Raw genomic sequence first — 27938 nt, forward strand, 5'->3', positions numbered from 1 at the left:
TATAGTTCAAAGGTTGCTATCTTTTTTGGTTTCCTTTTTTGCTTTTGTAAAGAAAAATAAGATTGTGTTTTTTGTTTGGAAGAAAACATAAGTACGCCCCCTCCCTGCCCAGCCTCCCCCAGCCCCTGGGGGTGCTGGGCCCGCTGGGCAGGGGCAGGAGAGGTCAGGTGGCCGGGTCCCAAGGGAGAGGAGCCGGCACTCGGTGTGAGGGCTCCTCAGAGCCAGAGAGGAAGGGCATTTGGGAATGGAGTTTGGCTTTGTCAGGCAAAAAACAAAATTAAAAAACTCGACACACATGCCCACTATACAAACAGGGACCAAAAGGCGCCCCCTCTGAGTTGGAACCCTCTCTGGCAGTTGGATGCAGGGTCCTGGTATGGCCCCTGGCCCCCCAGTTCCCCAGGTCCTGGGGTGGGGGGCAGGGCAGCAAACAGTAGCTCAGGACAGGAGTGGGGGAAAGAGGAGAGAGGGGAAGTCAGAGCAATCTCCTTCCCCATATGGTAAAAACAATTACTGAAAAAGCACCCAAAGCTTAAAAAAACTAAATCTCCCTGGCAGGGAGGACTGGGGGCATCCTGCTCATCAGCACAATGCCTTACCTGGCAAAAATGTGTAGAAAAATAAAATTAAACTTTATCCCTGAATGACAGAGTGAAGGCCCTTTCCTCCTGCCCTCATGACCCTCCCCCCAATGAGTCTCAGAATTCACCGAGGCAGCCAATTCCTCCCCATGTGGCACCAACACGTGCAATGACATGCGTGTGCGCGCACACACACACATACACGCGCTGCCTGTACCTGTGCCCAAGGCCCAGGGCAGCAGGGACTGGGGGCTCTCACACCCACAGCACACGCAGTCTCTCAGCCCTCACTGCATCGGGAGGGTCTCCGTGCCAGCCTCCTCTGGGGGCAGGATGGGACCCCAGCGCAAGGACGGATGGGGGAACCCGCAATATAGGTCAGAAGGAAGGGCAGTGGCAGGGACAGAGGGCAGTGGGGTAGGAAAGAAAGCCAGCCAAGGTGGCCTGGAGACAGAGGTCATGCTGAGCCCGCGGTGACAGCAGAATGAGAGAGGAAAGCGGTGCCTCTGCAGCTGAAAGGAGCCAGCTGCACAGGGGGCGGGGACAGCGGCCAGTCTCATCTGAGACCTACAGGCCACCCCGGGCCTGTCCCGCAGCACAATGCAGGCCGAGGGGTCAAGCAAGGCCCCTGTCGGCAGCATGAGGGAGGGGCTCAGGAGCACAGACCTGGAGACAGGGCAGGGCGGGTCCTGGGTAGTGTCTCAGGGTAACGGGGCTGCTGCCTGGGAAGGTCATCAGAGGTAATAAAACCGGGGTGCATGTAAGCAGAAGGGAGCCTGGGGTGAGTGCTTACACTAGCCTGAAGGCCCAGCTGGGCCCCTGAGACCCAGGAGATCTGAGGACCCCTGGGCAGGGGACCCCAGGCACCCACCTGCCCACCTGGGAGAGCCAGACGGCAGGCCTGGCCCAGAGCCGACAGGAAGGGGCAAGACAGGGGCAGAAGATGCCGGTCCTCAAGGGGGCCTGCCCAAGGGAGGTCTGCTCTCTACCGGGCAGGGTCGAGGATGGGTGACGCAGGGACCATCCCTCCCTCCTCCCCCAGGGAGCCTGAGGCAGCCCGGCGGGACAGGGGAGTACAGTACAGAGATGTGATCACAGCCCGCGGGCGCGGGGTCAGGAGGCAGCCCGCCTCCTGCTGCAGTTACAGTAGTAGTGGCATTCCTGCCAGGCAGGGCTGGACGGTGGGGAGGGGACCCCAGGGTCGGGGATCCCTGGCTTTGGGATCAGAGTGTCAGCACCAACACACAACCAATGTCAGCCAAGGAGATGGGCAGGGAGGAGGGTGACCCCACAGACCACGCTCGGCCCTGCAGAGTGACAGGTGAGGAGGAGAAGGCGGCCCGAGGATGGGACTCAATCCAGCGAGGTCAGGGGCCCTGGGGAAGAGGGCAGGGGCGGCAGCCCTCGGGGAGGGCTTTGAGGCCGGCAGTGGTGGAAGCAGCATGCCCCTGGGCGTGCCCTCCAAGACTCTCCGGGCAGCGGGTCAGCGCAGGCTCTGGTACAGGTAGGCCGAGGTGAAGAGGGCATTGGCAGCCAAGCTCACAGCCAGGAGACCCCGGACCAGGGTGGGGCCGAAAAGACCTGCCAGAGATGAAAGATCCAGTCAAAGGCCAAAGGTCAGAAGAGGAACCTGTGGGTAGGACTGCAGAGCGGCTAGCCCAGCCCACCAGAGATGCAGCTATGGGGGCCGGCCCACTGGTGTAGTGCTTAAGTTCACGTGCTCTGCTTTGGGAGCCCGGGGTTCACAGGTTCGGATTCTGAGCGTGGACCTAAGCACTGCTTGTCAAGCCATGCTATGGCAGGCATCCCACATATAAAGTAGAGGAAGATGGGCACGGATGTTAGCCCAGGGCCAATCTTCCTCACCAAAAAAAAAAAAAAAAAAAAGAAGAAGAAGAAAAAGAAAAAAAGAGAGATGCGTGCAGCTATGGGGCCTCACCTGGGCTGAGGTCCTGTGCCCAAGGGCTCTCCTGGGCTGAGGCCCCACCCTAGTTCTTTTCTGGCACCCAGAGGCCTCCCCACCAGGAAAGACCCGTAAACTTGGGGTTCCTTGGTCGAGTCCTGCCTCTCCGAAGGTGCCTCCTTTCCTGAGCTCGTGCCACCAGGCAGGTACTGGGCTGGGAGTCATGGGCTTGTCCCTTGGTGATGGGGGTGGGGGTGTGTGACACCCACTTTACAGACAGGAACCGGGGGCTTTAGGGGGTGAGAACCCTGCCCAGGGCTCAGAGAAAATCAGCTGCTGACTAGGGTCCCCCATCCCAAGTCTGTGCTCTGGCCACGGCCTCGATGGTGCCACGTCACACCCGCCAGACGTGGCCTGATTTGAGGGTAGTCCCCATTTCCAGTCAGCTCACAACGATCTTTCCAGGAGAACTCCCTGCGTGCTGGGCCATCCATCTTCACTGACTCATAGCCCCCACGCTCCGGGAGGGCCCCGGGGGCTGACATCAAGGCTCAGCACATGCTGTGCTTCACACAGAACCAGGGTTTGACCTCACCCTCGCCCTGCAGCCTGCGAGCAGAGGAGCTGGATCTGAACGCAGGCAGCTCGGCGCCCAGGGCGGGCCTGCAGCCCCTGTGCTAGGCCCCCAGTGCACCCAGGATCTCCAGGCCATGCCCTCCCAGGGACCTTTCTGTGATGGTGGAAGTGTTCCGTGTCGGTGCTGTCTGCTAGAGCAGTCACAGGCCAGCCGGGGCAACAGAGCACTTGAAACATGGCTGGTGCAGCTGAGAAACTGCATCCTTACTGCTATTAAATTTTAATTCTGTTAAACTGAAGTAGCTGCCTGTGGCCAGAGGCCGTGGTAATAGCGCAGATCCAGACCCTAACCCCAGGCTGGGAAAGCTGTCTGCTGAGTCACAGTCTGGGTCCAGAAGGCGCTGGGTGGGTTATTTAACCATCCTCCGTCACTCAAGGGCCCTTGAGGGGTCTTCCTCTGTCAGGGTCCCAGACAGACTAGGAGGTGATGGGGGCTGCAGCCCCACAGCCCCCAGGCTGCCCTGCCCTCCTCCCCCACACCAGGGAGCAGACCTCTCCAGGCAGCGGCCTCCTCCGCACACCCTCTGGTGGTGGTGTCCACCACACAGGTGGATGACTGGGACGAGTCGTCCTCTTTCTTGATGGAGTGGGTGCTGCAGGGGCTGCCTCGTTCTGGCATTGACCTCATGTCTGCAGAGAGAAGGGGTGTCTCAGCGGCTGCTCACATCTCACCCCCAGGGACAAATGTGGGGCAGCTCCACCTCCAATCCCAGAACAGTCCTCGGAAGTGCAGCCCTGCCTGTCCCAACCCGCTTACCCCACCCTGGACAGTGGGAGGCCATGTCCTCATTCAGATCCTGGCTGCGTAGCTGCCTGTGAAGGGAGCTGGTTTTAGATTAGCAGCAGCAAATTCAAACGCCGGCAGGCGCTGGCAGAGGACGGCCACAAGTAAGGATCTGGAGGGGGCAGGTCAACGCGGCAGGGAGCAGCAGAGGCTGGGATGGGGGACCCCAACCTGCCCTTCTACCTGTCTGGCCAGTATTCAGGCCCAGTGCGGCCAGATCTTCTGACATCATAAAAGATTCAGGAAATCCACACATTCATGTAAAAGTTTTAGATTTTAAAGGTTGAGGCATAATTTAAAAAAGCTTTGCAGAACAACACCATTTGAGCAAAACAACAATATCCAAGACCAGGGGCTGGCCCAGTGGCATAGTGGTTAAGTTCGCATGCTCTGCTTCAGCGGCCTGGGGTTCATGGGTTTGGATCACAGGCACAGACCTACAAGCTGCTCATCAAGCCATGCTGTGGCGGCGTCCCACATACAAAATAGGGGAAGATTGGCATAGATGTTAGCTCAGGAACAATCTTCCTCACCAAAAACAAAACAAAACAAAAATCCATGACCAGACGCAGCCTGGCAGCGCATGATGTCTTTCTGATCCATCCCAAGGAAAAGAGTACCCTCAAGGTCAATCGCAAAGGAAGAAAACAGAATCAGCCAACAGAGAGCAATGTCCTGGAGGGTTCAAGGTCACCAGGAGCCAAGCCAGGTGTGTCTGGAACTTGGGAGAGTAGCCACACAAACAGATCAGAGCAAGGATGGGCCCTGTGCAGCCTCTCAACAGTGTCCCCACAGTTGTACACCGTGGGCCGAGGCCACGGTGCTCCCACAGCCCCGCCAGGCGGTCCTGCCTCCCAGGAGGGCGGTCAGAGGCCGTACCCACAGTGTGCTTCCTGTCCCGCGCTGGCTGCCTCTGGGGCGGCTCGAGGGTGAAGAGGCTGCCGTTGTGGGGCGAGTGTTCCTCAGAGCTGCTGGGGGTGTTGGGGGCTTCCCCGGGGGGCGACGGGAACAGCAGCAGCTTCTGCCCCTTCAGGTTGAGCCGGGCAGGGCTGATGAGAGGTCTGCGGTGGCGCAGAGAGCCAGCACTGGAGGCCACCGAGCCGGCCACGGAGGGCGCGGGGGAAGGGAGCGGGGAGGAGGGGCAGCTGCCGGACAGCAGAGAGAAGTAATCTGGAGGGCAGAGGACGAGGAAGCTATGAACGTTTGCTGCAGTAACACCCACTACCTCTTCTGTTCCTGCTGCTCCTCCTCTACAACCAGGAAGAAAGCAAGGCTGTGCAGACACAGGGGACAGGGGAACCCTGCTGGGAAGTGAGGAAGGAGGGGCCCTGAGGGACAGGAGAGAATCACGGAGCCTCAGCCATGTCCCCTCTGTCCTCCGCACCCCGATTTCTATCCAAAGCCCCCGGTACCTCCCCTAGCCGAAGCAAGGCCAGGAGGGAACACACTCTTGAGACTTAAGGTCAACCTTCCCAAGCCCTACTGACGGCAGGATCCTGAGTGCGCTCTGTCAGTGCTCACTGATAAGCTCGACAGCAGTATATCTAATCCTAGTAACGATCACACCCATTTCAAAGAAGAGGAAACTGAGGCACAGGGCTGTCAGTCACTTGCCCAGCCAGGGCTGCACAGCTGGGAGGCACAGGGCTGGGATTTGAATGAAGATCTGTCTGACCCCAAAGCTCATGCCTAACCACTCTGCGTCCTACCCCACACACGCTCTGCAAACCCCGGTCCACACTGCCCCCCAAAAGCGGCTCCTGTCACTCCTCTTGGCTCTCTCTTCTCACCTGAAACAGGAACCTCCCCAGATCGAGACACCTGAGATGGTGGGCGGCTCCCACTGAACAGATACCCTGAGTCTGGAGAGGAAAGAGAAAGGTGACATGGGTCAGGCCTACAGGGGCGAGTGCACCCACCCTCTCTCCCATTCCCCCCTCTGCCCCCACCCCCCACGACCTGCTCTGCTGAACCCCACCTTTGTCATTCATGTCACGCTTTCACAAAAACACAGGCTCTCAACTGACTCCTTAACCCACCATCTGAGGACGCTGGGCCCACTCCCATTTCGCAGATCAAGAAACCGAAACCCACAGCAGGCCACACGTGAGAAGAGTTGGCACCCAGACCAAGTCTCCAACTCCTCGACTCCTCATTCTTGGCCCTTGTCTCCCCACGAGGCCCCACCTCTTCAGCCATCTTGAGACCTGCCTCCTCCTAACCCCGGTCGCCTGACCCCCTGCGCTGGACCTCAGGGAGCACTGAGCACTCTGCCTTCTCCTCAGTTACCGCACCCTACGGGCAGGGACTCCATCTCACATGCCCTGTGTTCCCCCCAGTGCCCAGCTGAGAGCTGAGCATGGAAAGATCTGGCGACTGCTATGTACCCTGTCATGGGCGGCTGCTGCTCCACCACCCGTCGGGCTCTGAGGGTCCACTGGTGACAGTGAACTGCCTACCCCTTCCCCCCACCAGGCCCGGGGACACAGACCCAGGTCAATCCGTGTGACTGGGTAAGGGTGGCCACACAGCCCAAGCACAGCCGGAGTCCTTCCAAGAACCTGCTCTGTGGGTGCTGGGATGGGGGTCTTCCCGCTGGGTGTGAGCTGTGGGGACACAGGGACGAGGCCTGCAGCAGAGGAGCAGAGGCGAGTAGAGCTGAGAGAGAGAGAGACCCAGGAAGAAGGAACCTGGCACAGTGCCTGAGCCCAGACCACCAGGGTCTCCTGATTACATGAGCCAAGGACGTGCAAAACTCATCCTGGACCCCTGGCAATGGAGACCAGGATCTCCCCATCACCCGACATTCTGAGACCAGCCTGCACCCACAGAACTGCCTACCACCCTCGGGGTGGGGCCACTCCTGAGCCCTTGCCTCCAGCCCCGAAGGGCGACAGGGAGACTGCCTGTCGTCTGCAGTGGGTGGCAGGCCCTGCCCCAAAGGCATGAACTGACTCTGGGATCGCCCTCCTCCTCTCCCAAGGGGCTTGAAATGGAAGCCCCTCAGCCCGGCCACCCTGGTCAGCGCGCACAGCAAGTCCTCCCGGGAGTGTTCGGGCCAGGGCAGGGCTGCTCCTGGCCACGTCCTGCTGGGCTCCTGGCATCCTCGGCAGTCTGCCCTCCTCTACCCCAAGTTCCACAGGAAACAGAGGAGGACGTCTCTGGTAGGGGTAAGCAAACCATCCTAACATCAGCTCGGGGCATGAGCAAGCGGCTGGGCCTTTAACCACCCTGGAGCAGCCAGGCCTCTGGTTGTTGCTGTTATCGGTATTCCCCATCCCACAACAATAACAGCAGCCATGTTTGCTGAGGGCCCTCTTCTAGAAGCTTCCCTGACATGGACTCATGTCATGCCCACCACAGCCCCGAGGCATAGCTGCCCCATTTTAGAGGCGATTAGGGTGCAGGGAGATGCACGTACCCACCCAAGGTCATGGAGTGAGGGGCCCTGCTCGGCCGCTGCCAGCGGACACGGCGGTTCCCGGCACTTTTGTTTCCTGAGTACAGTCTTCATGACAACCCTACCAAGTGTGTATTACTAGCCCCGCTTACAGATGGGGAAAGGGAGGCACCGAGAGGTAGTCTGAGCTCCCCCCATTTCGCCTCCATCAAACTGAGTGGGGTTTTCTCCAGAGGGAGGGTGGGTGGCAGTGGAGAGCCCAGGCTGTTTCTCAACCCTACATTTGCCTTACAGGGAACATGGGGAGCAGAAATGCTCCCTTTGGAGGTCAAGTCCCTGCCTTTCACCCCGCAGGACTATTAACCCACATCATTTCTTCTTTTTTTTTGTGAGGAAGCTTGGCCGTGAGCTAATGTCCATTGCCAATCCTCCTCTTTTGGCTGAGGAAGATTGGCCCTGGGCCGGCCCCGTGGCTTAGTGGTTAAGTGCGCGGGCTCCGCTGCTGGTGGCCCCGGTTCGGATCCTGGGCGCACACCACCGCACCGCTTCTCTGGCCACGCTGAGGCCGCGTCCCACATACAGCAACTAGAAGGATGTGCAGCTATGACATACAACTATCTACTGGGGCTTTGGGGCGGGGGGGGGAAGATTGGCCCTAAGCTAACATCTGTGCCCATCTTCCTCTATTTTGTATACGGGATGCCTCCACAGCATGGCCTGATGAGTGGTGCCTCGGTCTGCGCCAGCGATCTGAACCTGTGAACCCCGGGCCACCAAAGCAGGGCGTGCGAACTTAACCACTACACCAGTGGGCTGGCCCCAAGTCATTTCAATTTTTAAAGAACAAAGCAAGAGGCAACGCTCCCTGTCTAGTCTGCACCCCTTTCTCCCCAAGACGGCCATCAACAGGCTCTGGTAGGGTCTACACCCGAGCCCGTCCTGCAGAGGCCCGGGAGCTTGGGCCCCTGCCCCCACTGGCCCACCCCCACCCTGAGGGCCTGACATCCTGTCCCTGGCTCCTGGTGGGGAGCTCCAGAGAACACTCTTTTGGGGAAGGGCCCAGCCGCTGGGCTTCCCAGGTTCCCGTGTCCATGGCATTCCATGGTCCCCCTGCTCCCACTGCTGTTCAGGAAGAGCCCACAGTGGCCCCGTCAGCCCCAGGGCCTGAGCTGGGCCAGGGCTTGGCTGTGACTCTCCCGAAGGCAGGGGCTCACGAACTCTGCTGAGTAACGATTCCCGGCAGGGGGCAGGCAGCAGCCCTTTCCCCCAGCAACCTGGCTCACGTTTGGTTACACAGAGACATCTGGAGTCCATATCTGTGTACGTGGGGCATGACACCGTCAATCCCACCCTCGGACCCTCTCCACCACTCAGCTCAAACGCTGTGTCCCCCAGTGAGCCGTCCCTCCTGCAGTGTCACCCCCCAACCCAGGAGGACCCCTGATTGCACACAACAGGACTAGAAGAAGCCTGAGCTGGGCTCAAACCCCGCGTCCCAGCAGCAGCGGGCCCCTGGGCAAGTCTGGGAAGGAAACCAGGACTCACTGGGGCATCTGACTGGAGCTGGAGCCCCCGCCCGGCGGAGCTGTTGAGGGGCTTAAATGAGACACTGTATGTTAGCAAGCTCCGTTTACCAAGAAGCCGCCCACGTTCTTAGCGAATGGGATCTTGCCTCGTAGCCCCCAGCCCCCCAGGCCACACCACCGAGGGGGAGGCAAACCCAGTCAGTCCACGCCACACCAGGTGGCTTCCCAAAGGGATGCGGGTCACCACGGAACACTCGCGGGCTCCAAGTAGGTGACACTGAATCTGATTTACAAATGACCTCCCAGGAAGATCCTGCTGGGAAAGGTGAGGGAGGAGAGAAAGTCTCTCGTGACAGGGACCAGGTCTGAGTCACACTAGGGCCCACGTGCAGCAAGTCCTCAATAAATGCGACTGACCTGAACTGAATCCCTGCCCTCTGGACCACACAGAGAGGCCGGGGCAAATTTTCTAGCTCCCTCAGTCTCAAAACAGCAGCAGTAATAATAACAGTAAGAATGGCGGTAAAACACAATCCCCAACAAGCGTGAACACTTACTGAGCACCCATTGGATACACTTCAAATACATCATCTCCTTTAACCCGCACAACCACCATGGGTGGGTTCTACTGGTAGCCTCATTTTTTTGGAGGCAAATTGAGGCTCAGAGTGGTTAAGTCCCTTGGCTAAGGGCAGCTACTGAGTGGACGTACCAGGATTTGAACCCAGTTCCACCCATCTCTACAGCAGGAGCTCTAACCACTCTCCTGCACACCTGCCACCTTGTACTCGGCCAGAGTCCCTGTGCCCAGCTGCCCCCAGCCCTGCTCCGTCCGCTGATGCCCGAACGCCTTACCTGCTCGAGTCAGAGAGGGTATGGTTCCCAGTGAGAGGGCCCGGCTGAGGCGGCCTGGCAGTGAGGAGGGTGAGGCCCGGCGGGGAGACCGGAACAGGTGCTGGTTGGCGAGTGGCAAGAAGCCGGGCGGGGTGGGGATGAACAGAGATGGCGAAGAGCCTGCGATACTCGGGCAGGGGATGGCCAGGCTGGGGCTAGTGGGGAAAAGGCTGGCGGAGTCTCCGAGGAAGTACCTGCAAGAGCCCGTCGGGCACGAGAGAGAGGAGGAGGTCACCCTGGAGGGCTCTGGGGGTGCTCTGGGGGTGCCCAGCCCCTCTCCCCCAGTGCAAGGTGGGGCCTGAGTCGGGGTCCCCGAGGAGGCGTGTGTTAGTGGAAGCAGAAAAGCAGTCCGACCACATTTACGCCATTAGGAGCGGGTGGCTGGGAGGTGCCAGCGTGCCCACCCCTCCCGGCATGCCCCCTCCGATCCCCCACAGCCTCACAGCAAACTAGTTCCACTACTGAGTCTCGGTATTAAAGTGACACTGTCGCCCTTGCCAACCTCACACCAACCCTTCGCCTTGAAGCAAAATGCCGGGCCATGCCAGGCACACAGTACAGGCCAATGGCCTTGGGTTCCTCCTTGCCACCTCCTGCTCTGGGCCCAGAGCCTCCTGACACAGCGGCCAGCTCAGGGAGCCCCCTGCTCCCCAGGGCCCGACTCTGGAGTCCCACTGCTGCTCTCTGGTCTCAGACACAGGACACTCCTCTAAAACCCCTTGCAGAGCAGAGGGGGAGGCGGCCAGGCTTGGGAATCCCCAGGAAGAGGCTCTCACAGGACACAAGCCAGACCCAAACTTAGAAAAGACCTTTAAACGACCGCGAGGCTGCCGGAAAGACGGAAGGTGACAGTGTCTCTTTAACTCGAGAATGGTACAAATCACACCACAGGACCTGGCGGCCCCAAGCCAGAATGTCAACCATGCTTCTGATTAAGGCACCTGATTACAGACGGGGAGGGGCAGAGGCAGTTAATCCATTAGTCTGCCATCTGGACGGAGCTGCGGAGGTCCAGCCTTACCTCGGTCCCAAGGGACAAATGGGCCCATGGACAATGTGCTGACGCCGGGCAGGCTGGCTCAGGCCCTGCAGCAGAGCTGGGGGCCAGCTAAGGTACCCACCCATGCCCATCACCACCAAACGCTTGGGGCACCACTAGCCAAGCTACACTCGACCGATTTCCTGGCTGTTTTTCATCCCCGCCCCTCACTTTATAAACAAGTATTATGAGGGAAGTGTGGGGTCAGCTGTTGCCTTCCTGGAAATCATGTGACCTTTTTAATACCTTTCAAAGCACCAGGAGGTAACCTGGACTTCAGAAGCAAAGGTGGGGCCCAGTGTTTGGGGAATATGGGTAAATCAAGGCAGGAGCTCACTAAGTGAATCTGCAGAAAGATCTGGTTAAGCTGGCTGGCTCCAGGATGGACGTGCCCAAACTCCACCCACTGTCCTGTCCTGCCCGAGCCTGTCTGACACTCTCCTCCTTGCCCCTAAGACGCCAGGGTAAGGTTCTGCCTCTCAACAGAAGATACAACCTTGTGCTGTCATTTCAAAATTGCAGTACCATCTAGCAGGGCGGGTCACTACCTTGGGGGATGGCCTGAGGTGGGGGGACACTGCAGGGGCAGTGAGGGCACGCTGGGACCTTTGGCCAACTTGCTCCGATCACGCTCGAAGCTCTGTCCTCCGCTGGGGCCCGCACCTCCTAGAGGACTGAGTCTCGTCAGGCGAAGCAGCAGCCTGACAAGAACAGGGGATGCCCAGGCCCTTCCAGCAGACGGCAGCAGGACTCTGCGCTGGGCTTCCTGTGCCCACCCCCCCAGGCAGCCCACAGGCAAGGCTAGGAGTCGCAAGGGCGATCCTGCTAACCAGCAGTGAGGGGGGCGGGTCCAAGTCAGGCTGCGGGTCTCAGAGATGGTCAGCTGGCTGGGTCTTGCCAACTCTCTCCCACTTTTCCCAGATCCTGCTCACAGCTGGGGCCGCCCCAGTGCTTAGGGCCTGAGTCGCTCATCCATCTGGCACAGGTGCTGTTCCCATCTCTGATGCCATAAAAAATGCTGGCACTGTGGGGAGACAGTTCTTGGTCTGACCCCTCTCACTGTGACATCACTCAACTAGCGGATCCTCGCAAAGCACCAAGTGTGAGCTCTCCAGGGCTATGTGGAAGATGGTCCCCTGGGAGCCTCCAGTTAAAGGATCCAATCTCCGCCAGGCTGGAGAGCTTCAAAGGTACCGATGCTTCCTTTGGCGAGGCCCCCCTGACTGCCCCGTGCCCTCAAATCCCGTTTCAGACAGGCACTCAGCCCAAAATCAAGTTTGTACGTCCACCGGGGAAAAGGGGTGCTGGGGAGGGGTCGGGCCATGGGACTGTGTCCCAGCTGACACAAAGGACGTTTGGTCTTTTTCAACCCAACACCAGTCCAAGCTGGGAGTGGAAGGAGAGCGAGGCCTACACTTGCAGCAGTTTATTGAGATGGGGAAAATACGACACAGGGGGCACGCGAAGACAGCTGGGCCCTGAGCCATTTGGGGTCCACGTCACCAGCTCCCAAACCTGACTCTTGTGGGCACGTCTGTCCCCCAAAATCCCCCGCCCCCGGCACAGAAGCCTCTGAAGGAACGTGAAAGAAAAAACAAAAAAGACGCAGTGCCTGACGCCCACCGGTAAAAGCAGGACCCCGGAGGCATTTATTGAAAATACAGCATTAAAAACACGCCGTCTACGGCCAGGAGTCATGGTTACAGCGAGCGGAGGGTCACTAGACAATCATCCAGTTCTACTACACGGGCAGGGACGAGAGACTCAGCAACAGTCCCAGGGACACAGCTCCTCCTGGGCGGGGGCGTCGAGGCGGTTTGCTCCTGGGCAAGTGAGGGAGGAGCTGCTCGGCCCGGGGTGGGGACCCCAGGCCTGGAGGGAGAAGACAGCCACGTGGACCTCCCTCACGTCTCACGGTCACCCCAACCCCAGATGCTCTGACGGTCGTCCCCAGTGGAGGGGAGATCCCTGGTGGGGTGACACATTCCCAGTTAATAAGCCATGATCCCAGTGGTGCCTGCACTTCCTCATTGTTGCCAGTAACATCAGAAGGTGCTGGAATATGCTCCAAGTAATGAAACTTTAAAGGACAGATGGGTAATTTTAAAAAGTCACACAAAACTCTAAAAAGGCCAGGACGCCTTCCTCTGACGAGGTTCATCTCGTGAGGGTGTCTCTCCATCCCCACTGGAGGGCAGGGAGGACATCTGCTCAGCTGGGGCTCCCGGCCAGCAAGAGAGCTGGTTACGGTTATTATAAATAATTTAACTTAAATACATACATACACACAGATGTCTGACTTCTACTCAATGCCAAGAAAAGCAGTAATTAGCATCACGCTGTCAGTTTCCTCGAGAACAGAAGATTCTAGATACAAAGGCATGCACCGCCAACAGACTGCTGGTGCTCCACCTGGTACCTGCGCCTCCCCTCCCCTCAGGCAGGCTGACTGGGGGCGGAGGGAAGGCAGCGTCTCCCCACCCTGCACAGACAGGCTTGCTCCAGGCTAAGCTGTCCCCCACCCCTCCTCCCGTCTCCCCAGTGGTTTTCCACCTCCCCCTCCACACAGAACCAGCTGAGCCCCCAAAGCTAATGGGGGGACGCTCCTGACACGGGGGTCTCCACACACGGACGCCAAGCAGGCAGAGGCTGCCACCCAATCAGGCGAGCAGGTGACAGTGGGGCTCGGGCACGACTCTTGAGCTCTTTAGGGGGCTCTACGAGGGGCCTGACCAGGGCACTCGCTCACCTGCCCCCTCAGGCACAGTTAGTTGGTGGCCCCCTGCTCTTGTTGAATGTGACCCTCACACATGTGTAATCTGCTTTTGTCTCCTCTGGGCTCTGACATGCAGAGCGGAGTGGAGGCGTTGGCACACTTGGGGCCACACCTGGAGTGGGGTTTATGCTGAGTGACAAGTGGCAGACACATGGGCTCTGGAGGGAGTACGAGGCCCACTCTGGGGTTATCAGAGTGCAAAACACCAACTAAGGGCAGCCTTGGTCCCCTCTCCTGCTGTGGCCCTTGAAGGCAGCCCTAGGCTGAGAACCTCTGCATGTGGAAGGCACCTCGGTTTCCAGAGCAGGTCCACACCAAGGTCAGCAGTCAAGGGCCCTGGAGGGGGGTCCACCTCTCATTTCACAGATGGTAAACCGAGGCTGCAGCCTGGCCAGGAGTAGCAGGTCTGTACCACACATCGGCCTCTTCCCCTGGAGTGGCAACTGGGAGGAGGCAGCCCTGCGTGGGGCTCGGGGTCGGCCACCGTCCCTCCACGCCCACCTGACCCAAGCAGAGCGAGGCTGAGGCCCTGGGGGCTCTGTGGCTGCCCCACAGGGGAGTGGAAAGCAGAAGCCTTGGCACCCTCCACGAGGGGCTCCAGGGACCAGGAGGGTGGTAACAGTGACAGGCCAGAGAGGCACAAGGTGATAAATGACTGGTGTCATGGTGGGCCTGTGTGTCCTGGGGCCCTTTACCCTGTACTAACCTTGGGCAGTTAGTACTTTTCCCAGGCATCACATGGCAGTGAGTGGAAGAAATTGGGGACATCTCGGGCATGGGGGGGGCAGAGCCAATGAGAGCAGTTCTACACTGCTGGCTGGTTAGGGCAGCCCTGGCCCAGGAAGCCTGAACCCCAGCCCCTGCGGTGCACAGGTGGAGGGCTCAGCCATAAGGGTCAGGGGCCTGCCTTTCCAGGGCAGAGCCAGGGGCTTCCCAGGGGAGTGGGCAGAGCATGCACGCCCTATTTCTCTATGTGGCCCACAAAATACATGAATAAGGAAAGACTATTCAGACCACCCCAACCTGGGCAAGCTTCCACCACAGCCTGGCTATTAAGAAGGAACTTGCTGACCACAGGAGAAGAGAATTTTTCTACTGTCCACCTTGAGAAGGGCCTCACCCCACAAACACATTGTCAAGGCCAGTGTGGGCCCAAGAACTGTACTTTCCATTCCCAGGGAAGGAGGCTGAGGGAAAATGGGGTCTCAGAGCAGGGAACTGAGCAGTGGACCCAGGGCACAACCCTGCCTCCTTTTGGTTCCACTGTCTCTGGCAGTGCTGGCAAGGCAACAGGCAGGACCAACAGGACAGACCAGAGAGGTGACGTGGGGACAAGGTGGGGGGCTCTGCTCTGGCCCCTGCTCAGCAGCACCTGCCGTGCCAAGCAGCCCGAGTGGTCAGGCCATGCAGCAAGGGCCCAGCCCGCAGCCACTGTCACCAGCCCCTGTGCCAGGGGCTCAGAGATAGGGCAAAGTAGGAGGGGAAACAGACAGCAGGCCCACAACCCTCGTCCAATGGTGTCAGAGGCAGGCTGCGTGGGCGCCACCTGCATTCGAGTGTTGGGGCAGTGAGGGGGTCTTTGGCCAGAGAGGTGGCGGCAGTGGTCAGCAGCCACAGGGCACTCGGGCAGCGCCGTGGGCTAGGGGATGGCTTGGTGGTGCCGGAAAGGAAAAGAGGGCAGGCCTGAGTCCTTAGGGAAGTGGAGGAGCTGGCCAGGACTGGAGGTTCTAGACTGGGCAGGTACGGGAGTGAGGCAGGTAAGAAAGATGCAAGACTGAGGTGCCCTGCTCCAGGCTGGGGGCAAAGCTCTGGGCCTGTCCGTCCGTCTGTCCTCCCCCCACAGTCACTGCTGCTTCTCTGACCTTCGGGGCCGGAACCTCCGTGGGCCCGTCGCCTTCCTCGTGGCCACGGCTGCCGTGAAGCCCACCAGGCAGCACAGGGACGTGGTGCTGAACTTGAGCGTGTCCAGCCAGCTGGGTGAGGTAGCCTGCAGGTACTGCTCAGCCAGGTGCAGCCCCAGCAGCAGGGCCCACAGGCAGGTGGCGAAGGCGTCGATCCTCCGGAGCCTGCTGGGGGGAAGGGGGTGGGGGTGAGGGCCCACTGCAGCAGCAGAAGACCCCTTCCCCTCCTGCCACTTCCTGCCTCAGGAAGGAAGGCTGCAGGCTGCTGCCTGCAGCAGCCCGGCCCTGCTCAGGGACAAAACCCAGAGCCAAGAGGAGGGCACGGGCCTCTGACGCCTGGGGCCAACACTTACACTCCGAGCAGGTGATTCTCCTAAGCTTCAGTGTTCTAGCCTGTACAACAGGGCTAAGAAACCTCCCTCAGTCACTGAGACAATGTGGACACCACTCAGCACAGGGTCTGCAACCACCCAGGGAGGGATAGCAAGGGCCCGAGGGCCCCCCTCCTGACCCTCCCACCAGGAGGCTGGCAGTTATCACCCCTCCAACTCTGCAGACGAGGAGCCTGAGGTGGAGAGAGAGGCGATTTGGCCCCAAGAGCCCCAGCACACAGCGGTAAGTGGCGGGCCGGCTCTGAGTGCCGCTGACCCCTCTAAGGCAGGTCATTTGCTCTCCTCTCGCCCGCCAGACTCCCAGCCACCAGAGAAGAAGGACCGCATCTTGTTCCCGCTACACTGCGGAGCTCAGCCCAGGGCTCCACCCCTGAGCACTTTCCTCCACGCAGTCCTGCCCTGCCCGGCCCCACACGCACCTGATGCGGCCGGCCAGCAGCATGGCCAGCAGGCAGGTGAGCAGGCCCAACGCCACGACGCCCATCTGGTGGCTCTGCCCGAAGGCCCAGGCCTCGTGCAGCTTCTCTGCCGCGTGCTCTGGCAGCAGGCCCAGCAACTGCCGCCAGCCCTCAGCCCCAGGGGTGGTGCCGTTGTCAGGTGTGGCTGAGCCATTGCCACCAGGTGGCAGGGCTGGCGGCAGGGTGGCCTCCGGGGCAAAGGGGTTGCTTGTGCCATACAGTGCAGTGGTCAGAAGGAAGGTGCAGGCCAGGAAGGCGAGGGCACGCAGCACGATGACTTGGACCGGGGCCTTCACCACAGCCGAGCAAAAGCTCTGAGGAAGGAGAGACTGGTGAGAGAGATGGCTAGAGCCACCAACGGCCATTCCCGGTGCCCACTGTGCGCATAGGGATCTGGCCAGGGCCCCAGAGCACTCGCTGAAGATCCTGATGATCAGAGATGCTGTCTTTAGTGGGCCCTAAATTCTGATGCATTCTCGGCCTTGTTTCTAGTTTATCACTGTGTTCCATGGATGTGTCCCATTTCTGGGCCTTCACCCCTGCAAGAGTTACTGTGTGGGGAGGGGTATTGCTCTGCCACATTCTTTAAAGAAATCCCTTCGATATTATCGTGACCTATTCTTTCAAATAAATTTCTATCATTTTGTCAAGTTCTCATCAAAAATTCCTATTGTGGGGCTGGCCTTGTGGGGTAGTGGTTAAGTTCATGCGCTCTGCTTCAGTGGCCTGAGGTTCACAGGTTCGGATCCCAGGCACAGACCTACACACCGCTCATCAAGCCATGCTGTGGTGGCATCCCGCATAGAAAATAGAGGAAGACTGGCACAGACGTTAGCTCAGCGACAATCTTCCTCAGCAAAAAGAGGAGGATTGGCGACAGATGTTAGCTCAGGGCCAATCTTCCTCACCGAAAAAAAAAAATCCTATTGTGATTTTAATTGGAATTGTAATAAATATACAGATAACTCTGGCCAAAATTAAGTTAAAAAATACAGCAATAAGTTGCTCAGTCTAGGGAGCAGGAAACCTCTATGGTGGCAAGCAGGAAAACCAAAGGTCACAGTGTCTTGCCACGCAAACACGGGTGTGCGGGCCACTACTGTGGCCATATGGTCGGGGACCTGGCTGCAGACTGGAAACTGCACACCAACTGGACACAGGGCACATCTGGGGACTCGAGGGGTGCGAATTTCTTTGGAGGGAGATGGTTTTTACTTCTAAATCCACTTGCCACTGTAACATATATATTTTTTTTGTAAGGAACACCGGCCCTGAGCCGACATCTATTGCCAATCCTTCTCTTTTTTTTTTTCCCTCTTTCTCCCCAAGGCCCCAGTCAGTAGTTGTATGTCATAGTTGCACATCCTTCTAGTTGCTGTATGTGGGCCGCCGCCTCAGCATGGCCAGACAAGCGGTGTGTCAGTGCATGCCCAGGATCTGAACCTGGGCCGCCAGTAGCGGAGTGCACACACTTAACTGCTACACCACGGGGCCGGCCCCTAACACATTTTTTTAACCAGATCATTCCATTAATTGAGTACAATCATAAAAATTAATGATAGTTTTTTGGGATGTGCAGCTATGACATACAACTATCTACTGGGGCTTTGGGGGGGAAAAAAAAAAAAAATGATAGTTTTAGCCAGACGGTCCTGGGTTCAACTCCTGGTACCACTGCACCCCAGGAGTGTGGCCCTCTGCAACTTACTTAACCTCCCAAGTGGGGCTTCCACGGCTGGAAACGGGAGTCACCACTCCTAGGAGCGCACCTGCCACCAAGGGTGCTCTGATTCGAACACAGGTGTCGGGTAAGTGCCCAGATACAGCAGGGCAACTCAAGCCCTGCTTAAGGACCCAAGTAGCAAATGCATCATGACACTGAACCAGTCTTCTCAGAACACCTGCTTTGGCTGATGACACAAAGGGGCCTGGGGACAGGGTAGGAATGTGGCCCCACTGGAAGGCTGCTGCCCCAGGGAACAGGGTCCCAGCTCTGAAGAGCTACCCTTTGGTCTGGGGCCCAGCCCTCTGTGAGGGGTTTCTGCACAAACTCGAGACGGTGACGCCTTGCTCAGACCTGCGTGTGGGTCTGGTCGGCCTCCCGGCGCTGGAACTGGTGGCTGAGCAGCAGGGCGCGCAGCTGGCGGTTCTGGTGCTTGATGTAGTACTCGACGGCGGCCTGGCACGGCCGGCACAGCTTGTACATCTGCTCCAGGTGGTGCCGATACACCTCGATCTCCTCATCGTACCTGCCCTGCAGAGGGGCGGACAGAGGCTCAGGGTCCTCGGGGGGGCGACTGAGGCTGCCCGTCTAGTAAGTCGATCCTAGGTTCACTTACAAGTGGGGTGACCATGGGCAAGTTGCCTCCACTATGAACCTGTTCCCTTTGCTGCCCAACAGGACAAACAGCTCACCGCACATGGTGATGTCAGCTGTAAGGGCTGGCCCAGAACCTGGGACACAGGTGACGGGAGACATTCTAGCCAAGTTCTGTTGTTCCACAGGATACACCTGAGGGCCAGGAGCTCGGGACTGGGTCCCTGCTGCAGGTCCTGCTCCTGGAGTCCAGAGCTCTAGGAAGGCGGGCAAGCCACAGGAGAAGGTGGCTCTAGGCTGACACTACCGGGACTTGAGCAGATGGACAACCCAGAGGCAGGGTCTGCCTCTCTCTTAAACCCAAGGATCTAGAAAACACCAGAGGGCCCCTGGCTGGGCCAGGGCCTTAGTGGGAGCTGAAGAGTTCTTAGGGCTTCAGGAATAGCCCAGAAGACTTGAGTCCCACCCCTCCTTCTCTGGGAGATGCAGCAACGCACCTCTCCCTCCCCATTTCCAGGGGAGCCAAACATTTCAGTCTGCAGCGGCCAGGAGCGTTATCAGTTTGACCTCCTCTTGCTGGGACCAAACACGCCAGAAAAGCCACCCTGGTTGCCAAGTGACACACGCCTTCCCCTCTACAGATTCCCTGTCCCTCCCTGCCCAGCCCTCACTCACCTCTATTCTCCTGCCCACCCTCCCTCCCAGGCTGGACTCTGGGAAAGTCAGTGTCTCTGGGCCTCAGCTGGATCTGCTCCTGAAGTCACAGGACCCCTGGGCTGGGCTCTGAGCTGGGGGTGGGCAGGTGGGATTAACTAGATAAAAAGGCTGCTGGGCTCCAAGGCTGGCCCAGGGAGGTGAACTAATGCCAAGCCTCTCAGCAGCGCCTATCTTCCTCTCCCAGAAGCCAGGAACATCCTCCGCCAACTCCAGAGCAAAGTGCCTGGCCAGCCAGTGGGCAAGACTGACTCAGAGAGACACGGAGGGGATGGGTCCCACAGGGCCCCAGCTGGAGCCCAAGGACCCCACCTCCCCCTGCCCAGGGACAAATCCCTCTGGACTGGCAGGAACTGGGGTTCCCATGATGTTTCCAGGCCTGGAGCCCAGACAGCAGAGATCATGAGACAGAGGGAGAGCGACAAGCAGGGCTCCAACTAAGATGGAAGAAATAACACACCCGGAATGTGGGGCCAGCACAGGGTCAGGGTGGGGAGGGGGCCCAGCGGGCACTCAGGACAGAAAAGCTACTGTCTGGGAGAACCTAGCTCATGCCTCCCCCTCAGCTACTCTAAAGCGCCCCTAGCCCCTCCTTGCCCCCTCCGCGTCCCAGCCTTACCTCATCCCGCGGTGCGAACGCGGCCAGCTGCTTGATCTTGGTGGTCTGGTGGTGGCTGCACCTCCTACACAGCAGCACCTGGCTGCTCACCCACTGCTGGGGCTGCGGGGGGGTACGGGGGCTGGGCGCGCTGCTCACCACGTGGTTCAGGTGCTCCATGTACTGGGCAGGGATCGGCTTGTTGTAGTCGCCGTTCTGGGGGAGGAGGGGGACCTGAGTCAGTGGGGAGCCTCCCCAGCCTTGGCACCAGGACGGAGGCCCTGGGTGGCGAGGCTCCGGGAAGTGGTGGTGAATCTCAAACCTTCCCATTCTTTCTTTACATTTAACAGCAGCTTTTCTTCCAAAGAAACTTCACATGGAACCCGACAGGCAGGATGCCGAGCGTGCAGCCAGCCAGCCTGGAGTGCAGCCTGGACCTCACCCCTCACCCACCCACCTCTACCTGGCATCATTCCTCAGAACCCTATAGTGCTGGGGAACTCAGGCTGCAAACCGTGCTCTGGCCAGGGGTCCGCAAACTATGGCTGGTAGGCTGGCCGCCAGTGTTTGTGAATCAAGTTTTCTGGGACCACAGCCCCGCGAACTCATTTATATATTGTTTATGGCGGCTCGGCAGAGCTGAGTAGTCGCGACAGAGAGCGTATGGCTTGCAAAGCCTAAAATACTTATTCTGTGGCTCTTTGCAGAAAGCCTGCCAACCCCTGGGCTAGAGCAAAGCAGAGAGATCTGGGTCTGAACTCCAAATCTGCCAATCTTAGCGGTGTGACTTTGGACAAGTCACCTCGGTTCCCTGAGTCTGTTTCCCCATCCTCAAAGGAGGGCCGCGGGGCAGGGGACGAGGGGGTGGCCCTGCACCTCCTGGAAGCCGTTGTACTGCTCGCAGTGGGGGCAGTCCCAGCAGTTGCGGTTCCCGTAGGGCACCACCGTGTCCTGGTTGCAGAACCAGCAGTTGACGATGGTGTGCGTTGGCTTCATCCTGTAGACGAGTGAAGACTGCAGTCAGCCAGAAGACCTCCGCCACCCGAGCAACGGGAGACCAGGGAAAGGGTGTGGGAAGCAGGATGGGGCAGGCAGGAGGACAAGGCCCTGGACTGGGCATTCTGCATCCACTGGGAAGACCAAGCAAAGAGGCCATGCTGGCTCGGGCTTCTTTTCAGCCCTCCAGGCAAAGCCACCTGCCAGCGGGAGTAGCTGGAAATTCACCAGACCCCTCGGCTCCACCGTGTCCACGGGGGGACCCAGGGCCACCAGCCTCTGGTGTCCTGGGGCTCAGGCATGGGGGCAAGAGGGGCCAAGGCTGGTCAGGCCCACAGTGACCAGGCTCCAGGACTGCCCGCCCTTCCCGAGAGGCTTGTTCCCAGGCTGTGGAAATAGTGCTCTCCGGGGAGTTTCCCAGGGAAGGAGCCTCCGGTGCTTCACAGGGGCCAAAGAGGTGGGGACTAGAGACAGCTGCTCAGCCTGGGGCCAACTCTCTCTGGTGGAGGGGACAGGGCAGGCGGGGCACAGTGGCCGTCGCTGGCCACACGTGTCGGTGACAGGTGGAGTCTGCAGGATAATCCCAGCCCAGACACTGGGGGATCTGTGCTCTGGGCCCCTCCATCCACCTCATTGGCTATTGGGGGGGGAGGGGGAAGTGTGTACAGCAACTGCTCAACAAACCCCTCCAGTCCCAGGAATCTAGGAACAATGTGGGCAACAGGTGGCAGCTGCCTGAGCCTTGGGGTCCTGGCCTCCCCACTCCTGTCCCCCTGCCTTCCCCCGGAGGCCACCTCCAGCTCTGGGGGACCTGCCTGGGCCTCTGCCGGAGTGGGCAGCCACACCACACACAGGCAGCCCTGCTATCCACGGGGCAGCAGTGCCCCAAGCTTCTGGGAGCCAGAGTCCCAGCTCTGCCAGTGTCTAGATGTGAGCCTCAGGAAGCTCCTCCCTTCCCAGCCTCGGCTGCATCTGCAAAGTGCGCGCCATCACAGCACCCATGGCATCCGCACGTTACAAGGATCCAATGACATAAGACTTGCAACGAAAAGAGCCAGCTCTGTCACTATCCTGTCCACAGGCTTGTCAGGGGCCTGGAAGGAAGGCTGGCCCCTGGGAAGCAGAGCCCCTGATCCTGACATGGCAGCGGCCTCCTGGCCTTGCCCCTCCACCGCTTCCTCTGACCACGGGCAGGTTACGAGAGTTCTCAAAGCCCTAGGCTTATCACCTGTCAACTGGGGACAAGAACAGGTCAAGTGTGGGAAGTATTTTACACAGCCCGGCCTAAATGCCCAATAAATAGCAGTTACATGGGGAGGGTGGCTCAGGGAAATGCCCCCCAGCTCCTGTCATAAACCCCTCAACCCACTTCTCGCCGGAGCCAGAGGAGCTGGACAGAGAAGACGGAACCAGGCCATGCAGGGAAGGGTTCCAGAGTCCACAGAGGGCACCCTGGGTTGCCCCCAGCAGCTGCAGCCCCACAACCCCTCTCGCCCCACCTCAGGCCAAAGCCCTCACAGTGGACAACAAGGGATGGCCACATCTCATCAACAGCACAGAGGCAGAGGGTAGGGTTTGGGCAGTGTGGCACCATTGTCCCAAGGGGGTGGCCTTCGGGGAAAGTCATTCCACCTCTTGGAACCTCCGCTTCATTTGTTCATCTGGCAAATGGGGATAATGATAATCCCTGTCCCAAAGAGAGGCTGTTGAGAGGATCAAATGAGAGAATTCAGGAAAGCTGCGCCTGGCAGGGGTCAGCGCTCGGCCCCTGGACAGTTTCTCTGGGCCTCATGCAAAGTGCGGTGGAAGGAGGCAGCAGAAGCCTGGCTGGAGGTGTGGATTCCGCTCTGCTGAGGGGCCAGCACTTGGCATTCCTGGGCAGTTAGGCCCTTGGCTTTCTCTTTGTTAATTTATACCTGCTTTACCAGGCCTCTGTGTAATTGTGCACAGTGGCGTGTCCTAATGGCCGATGACGCAGGCCGAGAAACCTCTCTCATCTGCCCCCTGGGCCCCTCCAGCCTCACGGAAGGACCCCTCAGCCCTTTTACTCCAGAACCCCACACTTAGCCTCTGGAGAAGAACCAAGCAGAACAGCTGGCAGCGCACAAATAAAGAGAGATACAGGGAAAGGGATAAAGAGGACAGCCCTGGGGACCGATGGCTGGCGAGCAGGAACCGCAGCTTTGGTGCAGGGACCCGGCCACAAAGCCCCTCCCACCCCAGGGAGTCATCATTTCCACTCCGAATCTCCAGTTCCGTTGCTAGGGAAATGAGCCTGGCCTGGAAGCCGGTGGCAGGAAGGGGAGGCAGTGGATTCGCCCTGGTCCCTTGGATCAGTGGCTCCAGCTCCTATCACTCTCAGGGTGTGAGTGTCCTCTCTTGTGGCCAGAGCAGCTGCCACCCACCTTGGCCAGGCGGGGATCCACACATCGAGGAGTCAACTCCCACGGCTCCTTTGGGTCGAGCCCTAAAAGGGTCCACAGGCCCGTGAGCAGCAGGAGGACTAGCAAGTGATGGGGCCCTGGGTGTGAACTTCAGCGCCCACACACTAGCGCTGCGGCCTCCCAGGACTTCACGCGTTAGACACATGAGTGAATGCGAAATGCATCCTAGGGCTGCAGTCGACGGCCGACTTCATAGCTCCTGGTCTCCATGGCCGGCTGGTCCTGGCCTCTGGGCCTGCACCCTCCTCTACCAGGCCTGACATGGGAGTGTTTGGGTCAATCTATTCTGAGCCAGCTTAGCCCTGGTCCTGCTCTTAATCAAGGAAATACCCTCCCGATTCCACTGTCATAAACCCCTCAACCCACTTCTCTCCAAAACCAGCAACCTTGGTCCCCAGCAAGGCTTTGGGACAAGCCCTCTTAGTGGTGGACAAAGTTTGAGGTGACAAGACAAAATGTCCCTGTCACATAGGCAACAGAGTTAGATAAGACAGCTTGGGCCGGGGTGGGGGGATGGAGGGGAGATGGGAGGCCTAGAAGGCGCTTACCCAGCTCCTGCTACCTGTGTGCTGAGCTCTCAGGCTCTGCTAGGGCCAGAGGCAGCCTGAGGCAGCCAAGAGCAGGGTGCGCCCCTGGAAGGAGCCAGGGGCAGCTGCACACTCTGGACCCACTCCTCCACAAGCCCCAAACACACACTGGGGGAGAAAAGACCAACACATGCCCTTAACAATGTTATCACCCCATCAGCCCTGAACACAATGCCACGCCCTGACATCCCACCATTCCCTCTGGGGGGTGGGGGTGGATGTATGTCCTGTGCTAGGAGTGAGCCCATCTCTTCTGCCACATAGAGGAGACACTGGGGGGGAGGTGCTCAGAGTCTGGGGGAGGCCAGTGTATCAACCAGTCCCCACCAGGCTCTGAGAAGTGCCAGTCTCCCCCGAGAGGAGCCCGGCACGTAGCTTGTGACCTTGGGCACTGTGTGCTGGCCTGGTAGGGTCCACAAGATGGTCTCTAAAAGAATCAGCCTCTGGCAGGGCCCCAAGAGGACATCCCAGGACAGCCTCACAGTGAAGGGGTCCTTCCTGGACCCCCAGCTGGCTCCTCACTTGCTCCTTTGTGCCTTGAGTGGGCAACATGTGTTGTCCCATCCAACTGGGAGAATCCAAGATGGCATCTCCGGGTCTGCAGTGACAGCAGCACCAAAATGCAACTCAGCACTGTCAGGACCCATGGCCTCCAGGCCTCCTGCCCTGCCTCAAGGCAAAACACAATTACGTCCACAGCAGTCCTGCCAACACCAAGACAGAAAGCCCCCAGCTCCATGCACCTCGTGGTGTTTACCGAGCACACATCAGGCTTGGAGGGAGGCAGAAATGAGCGAGGCTCTCCACTTCCGACCTGGACACCAGGACAAGAACCTCAGAGGGCGGTGACAGACGCCACAGGAGAGAGGCCAACAAGTGGAGCATTTGCCACTCACCCTAAAGAACGGGTCTGCTGACCAGAAGCAGGGCAAAAGGAGCAGACGGCATTCAAACGGGTGGCACTGCTGGGCAAGGAGGGGGCCCACCCACCCAGTGTGCATCCAGGCAGTGGCGGCCCCTCAGCCAGAGTGTGCAGCACCAGGAGAGCATGGCGAGAGGTGGGCAGGAATCGCGGACTCTGGATGCCAGCACGAGGAGGCTGCATCCTCTCAGTCTCCCAACTCCACAAAGTGGATAATCCAATAAACACCTATGGGCACCCGAGCAGGAATGTGCTGGCAGGAGACGGATCCTGGACACACTATTGAGCAGCAGAGTCCGGGGGAGGGAGTCGGGGGGTGGGGGTGGGGCAGGCATAAGAAGGCGTCATGACTGCCTGGACACAGGGTGCGCAAGGCCAGGTTAAGTCTGATTCAGGCTTCTACCCTATGACGGCGCTGACAGGCAGCCTCCCGTGGGTGCAGAGCAGCAGCCAAGGTACTCAGTGAGGATCCAGACTGCACAGCTTGGTTGGGAGCTGAAGGGCTGGAGTGAGGCAGGGCTCTGCCGCTCAACAGCTGGGTGCTATAGGGCAAGAAGCCCAACCTCTCCGAGCCTGCTTTCCTCATCTGTAGAACAGGGTTTCACGAAATGACAGCGTGCAAGTGCTTCTGCATGTCATCAGCACCGAATCACCAACGATAATCCGGCCAAGACCACTCCAAGGGTGGGAAGCCGGGCTGGCCCTGCCCGAGGCTCTGGGAGGACTGCAGCCCTTCAGAGAAGCCCCCTCTTGCCCTGGCTCCTCGGCCAGTCTTCCCTCCACATCCCTCCACCTCTGCGCTGAGCCCGCATTCACTCACCTGGCCAAGCTGCTTTCCAAAAACAACTCTCTGCACATTCAAAACCCATGCTGTGGCCAAGCCAACGTTCTTTGCCATCATGGCATTCTCCCCCCTGGAGGGAGAAGGGCTCAGTCTCTGCAGGGCTGGTCTTGCTTCTGAATCGTGACAGTGGCCAATTTACGACCCCTAGACAAAAGCCAGTGATCTGAGAATCGCAGAGCATCCCGGGAAAGGGCTGGTCCTTCTCAGCCCAACCAACAGGTCCCACTGACACACCAGGACTCATGTCCTGCCGCTGAAATGACAAGGCCTTCCAGGGACCCTCCTGGCTCCCCTCGCACCGGCCCGCCCAACACGGCACCAAAGCCCCAGACTCCTGTCTCCGGAAGAGGGAAAGCTGTGGCTGGCAGCCCAGGAGGGGAGACAGGACCCCTGAGGACAGCCGCAGCACAAGACATGGGAGCGCGAGGCACAGTGAAGCAAACCCAGTGCGAATCCAGCCACACTCAACCCAACTGAGGCACTCAAGGCTTGGAGACAATGCCTGGCCCAGGCTCTGATCCTTGGGGCCACATTCCCATCCCGGCTTAACTGGGAGGCAGCAGCGTCCAGGAGACAATCCGGGCTCTGGAGCCACCTCTGCTGTCAACACGCTCTGGGAGTCTGAGCAAATTGCCACCCGCCTTGCACCTCAGCTCCCTCGTGTATAAAATGACTGGTTTGAACCAGCCGGTCCTGCAAGCCCTCCCAGCTTCCAGAAACTGGGCAGGAACTGGGACACGCACATGTGGGTTGTCAGGACCCTGGAGTCGGCGCTCTCTCAATCCCTGGCTGCCCTCCCCTGGGAGGCCGCCCCCTCCTCAGCCTGCCAGTCTGGCTCATCCTGCTGACACAGCTGATGTCCCTCCTACCCCTTCCTCCTCCGGGAAGCCTGTGACTCAGTCGCCCTCACTTTTCTCCTCTGGTGAGCAGCAGTACATGGTGGTGGTTAAGGAAGAACTGCCAGACTGCCCAGGTTCAATTCCCAGCTCTGCCACTTGCTGCCCAGGGACTGTGGACAAGTTCCTTCGCTTCTTTCACCTAAGATCTGAACTTCCCACATCCCTTGCTGAAGCTACAACCCCATCTTTTTTCCCTGTCCCCTGGGAAGGTGGATCAGGTGGGGAAACAGTCCGGCTACCCCCGAGACCCTGCTGAAGCAAGAGGCCATAAAAGCTTTTCTCCTTGACCATGGAGGCCAGGAAAGAGGCCAGCTCTCAACATGGGGGTCGGCATGATCTTTGAGCCCGGGGGAGGATGCGGGCTGGGGGCGGCCACTGAACCAGCCCAGCAGCAGCCCCAGTCCATTTTCAACACCTCTGCCGAGCAGGCTTTCCTGCTCTTGGGCCAGGCTGCTTCAGTTCACACCCGGACTCTTCTAATTGTTAAGAACTTATTTAGCTCTTCTGTCCCTCAGCTTCTCCAGGGGGAGCAGGGGTTGTGGCTCTGAACCGCGCTAACGTAGGATCAGAACAACCCCTGAGACAGCATATGCAGACCGTGAGTGCCAGCTAGTATCATGCCATCCAGCATGCTCCTCCGGACCAGGGAGCAGGGCTACCGGCGGAAAGCGGTGACAGCAGTCTCATGCCCGCTCCATTCTCTCGCAGGGTTTGGGGGGCCAGGTGGGTGTGGGGGGGCCCTGCAGACTCTGTGGCTCGGCCAGCACAAGTCTCCGTGGGGGAGGAAGTCTGTAACCCACGCGCTGGCTGCCCTCGCCCGCCCCACAGCCCCACATTCCTGGGGTCCCCGAACCCACTTCTCGGCCGCTTTCCAAGTAAGGATTCCAGATCCGGTCTTTTTCGGGGGGGCGGGGGCGTGCGGAGCGGATCTGAGCGCGCGGGCACTCAGCCCGGGCCCACCGCGGAGCCGAGGCCTCGCCGGGCACGGGCGGGAGGCGCCTGCGGCCCCGGAGCCGGCCGGGGCGGGAGGGCTGCGGGCGGAGAGCGGGCGGCGGGCCGGGGCGCGGGGGCGGCGGGTCGGGGCCGCGTGGGCCGCGCGCACTCACCTCCGCGCGATCCGGTAGAGCAGCACGCCGGCCGCGGCGCACGCCGTGACCCCTAGGCCGCCGGCCAGGCCCGCCGTGGGGCAGCGGGCCAGCAGCGCACTCACTCCCTCCATGGCTCCGCGCGCGAGCGGCGGGTGGCGGGGCCGGGGGCCGAGGGCTCAGGCGAGACGCGGGGCGGCGGCGCGCGCCTCCTCGCGCCGTGACCTTCGCCGCTTTGTAGC

At 59.6% G+C, this 27938-nt stretch overlaps 1 protein-coding gene across 4 annotated transcripts; it reads right to left on the minus strand.

The window, feature by feature from the left end:
- On the minus strand, window positions 1-27921 carry TMEM201 (transmembrane protein 201). Of its 4 annotated transcripts, none has more exons than XM_087446859.1 (11): window positions 27718-27921; window positions 20796-20916; window positions 19941-20135; window positions 18368-18544; window positions 16252-16604; window positions 15402-15605; window positions 9686-9918; window positions 5695-5766; window positions 4784-5074; window positions 3613-3750; window positions 1-2162 (listed from the first exon to the last, which is right to left on the minus strand). In XM_087446859.1, exons 1-11 carry the CDS (start codon window positions 27828-27830, stop codon window positions 2065-2067), a joined length of 1995 nt encoding a protein of 664 aa, XP_087302985.1. In that variant the 5' UTR covers window positions 27831-27921; the 3' UTR covers window positions 1-2064. The 4 variants fall into 4 exon arrangements, with proteins under 4 accessions (XP_087302985.1, XP_087302984.1, XP_087302986.1 ...); XM_087446858.1 differs by having other exon boundaries at window positions 15402-15608; XM_087446860.1 differs by lacking the exon at window positions 27718-27921 and having other exon boundaries at window positions 15402-15608; window positions 20722-20859.
- Window positions 27922-27938: the final 17 nt, after the last annotated feature.

Source organism: Ceratotherium simum, chromosome 22 (assembly GCF_057802395.1).
Source record: "Ceratotherium simum simum isolate JZ-2026a chromosome 22, ASM5780239v1, whole genome shotgun sequence".
NCBI lineage: Eukaryota > Metazoa > Chordata > Mammalia > Perissodactyla > Rhinocerotidae > Ceratotherium > Ceratotherium simum.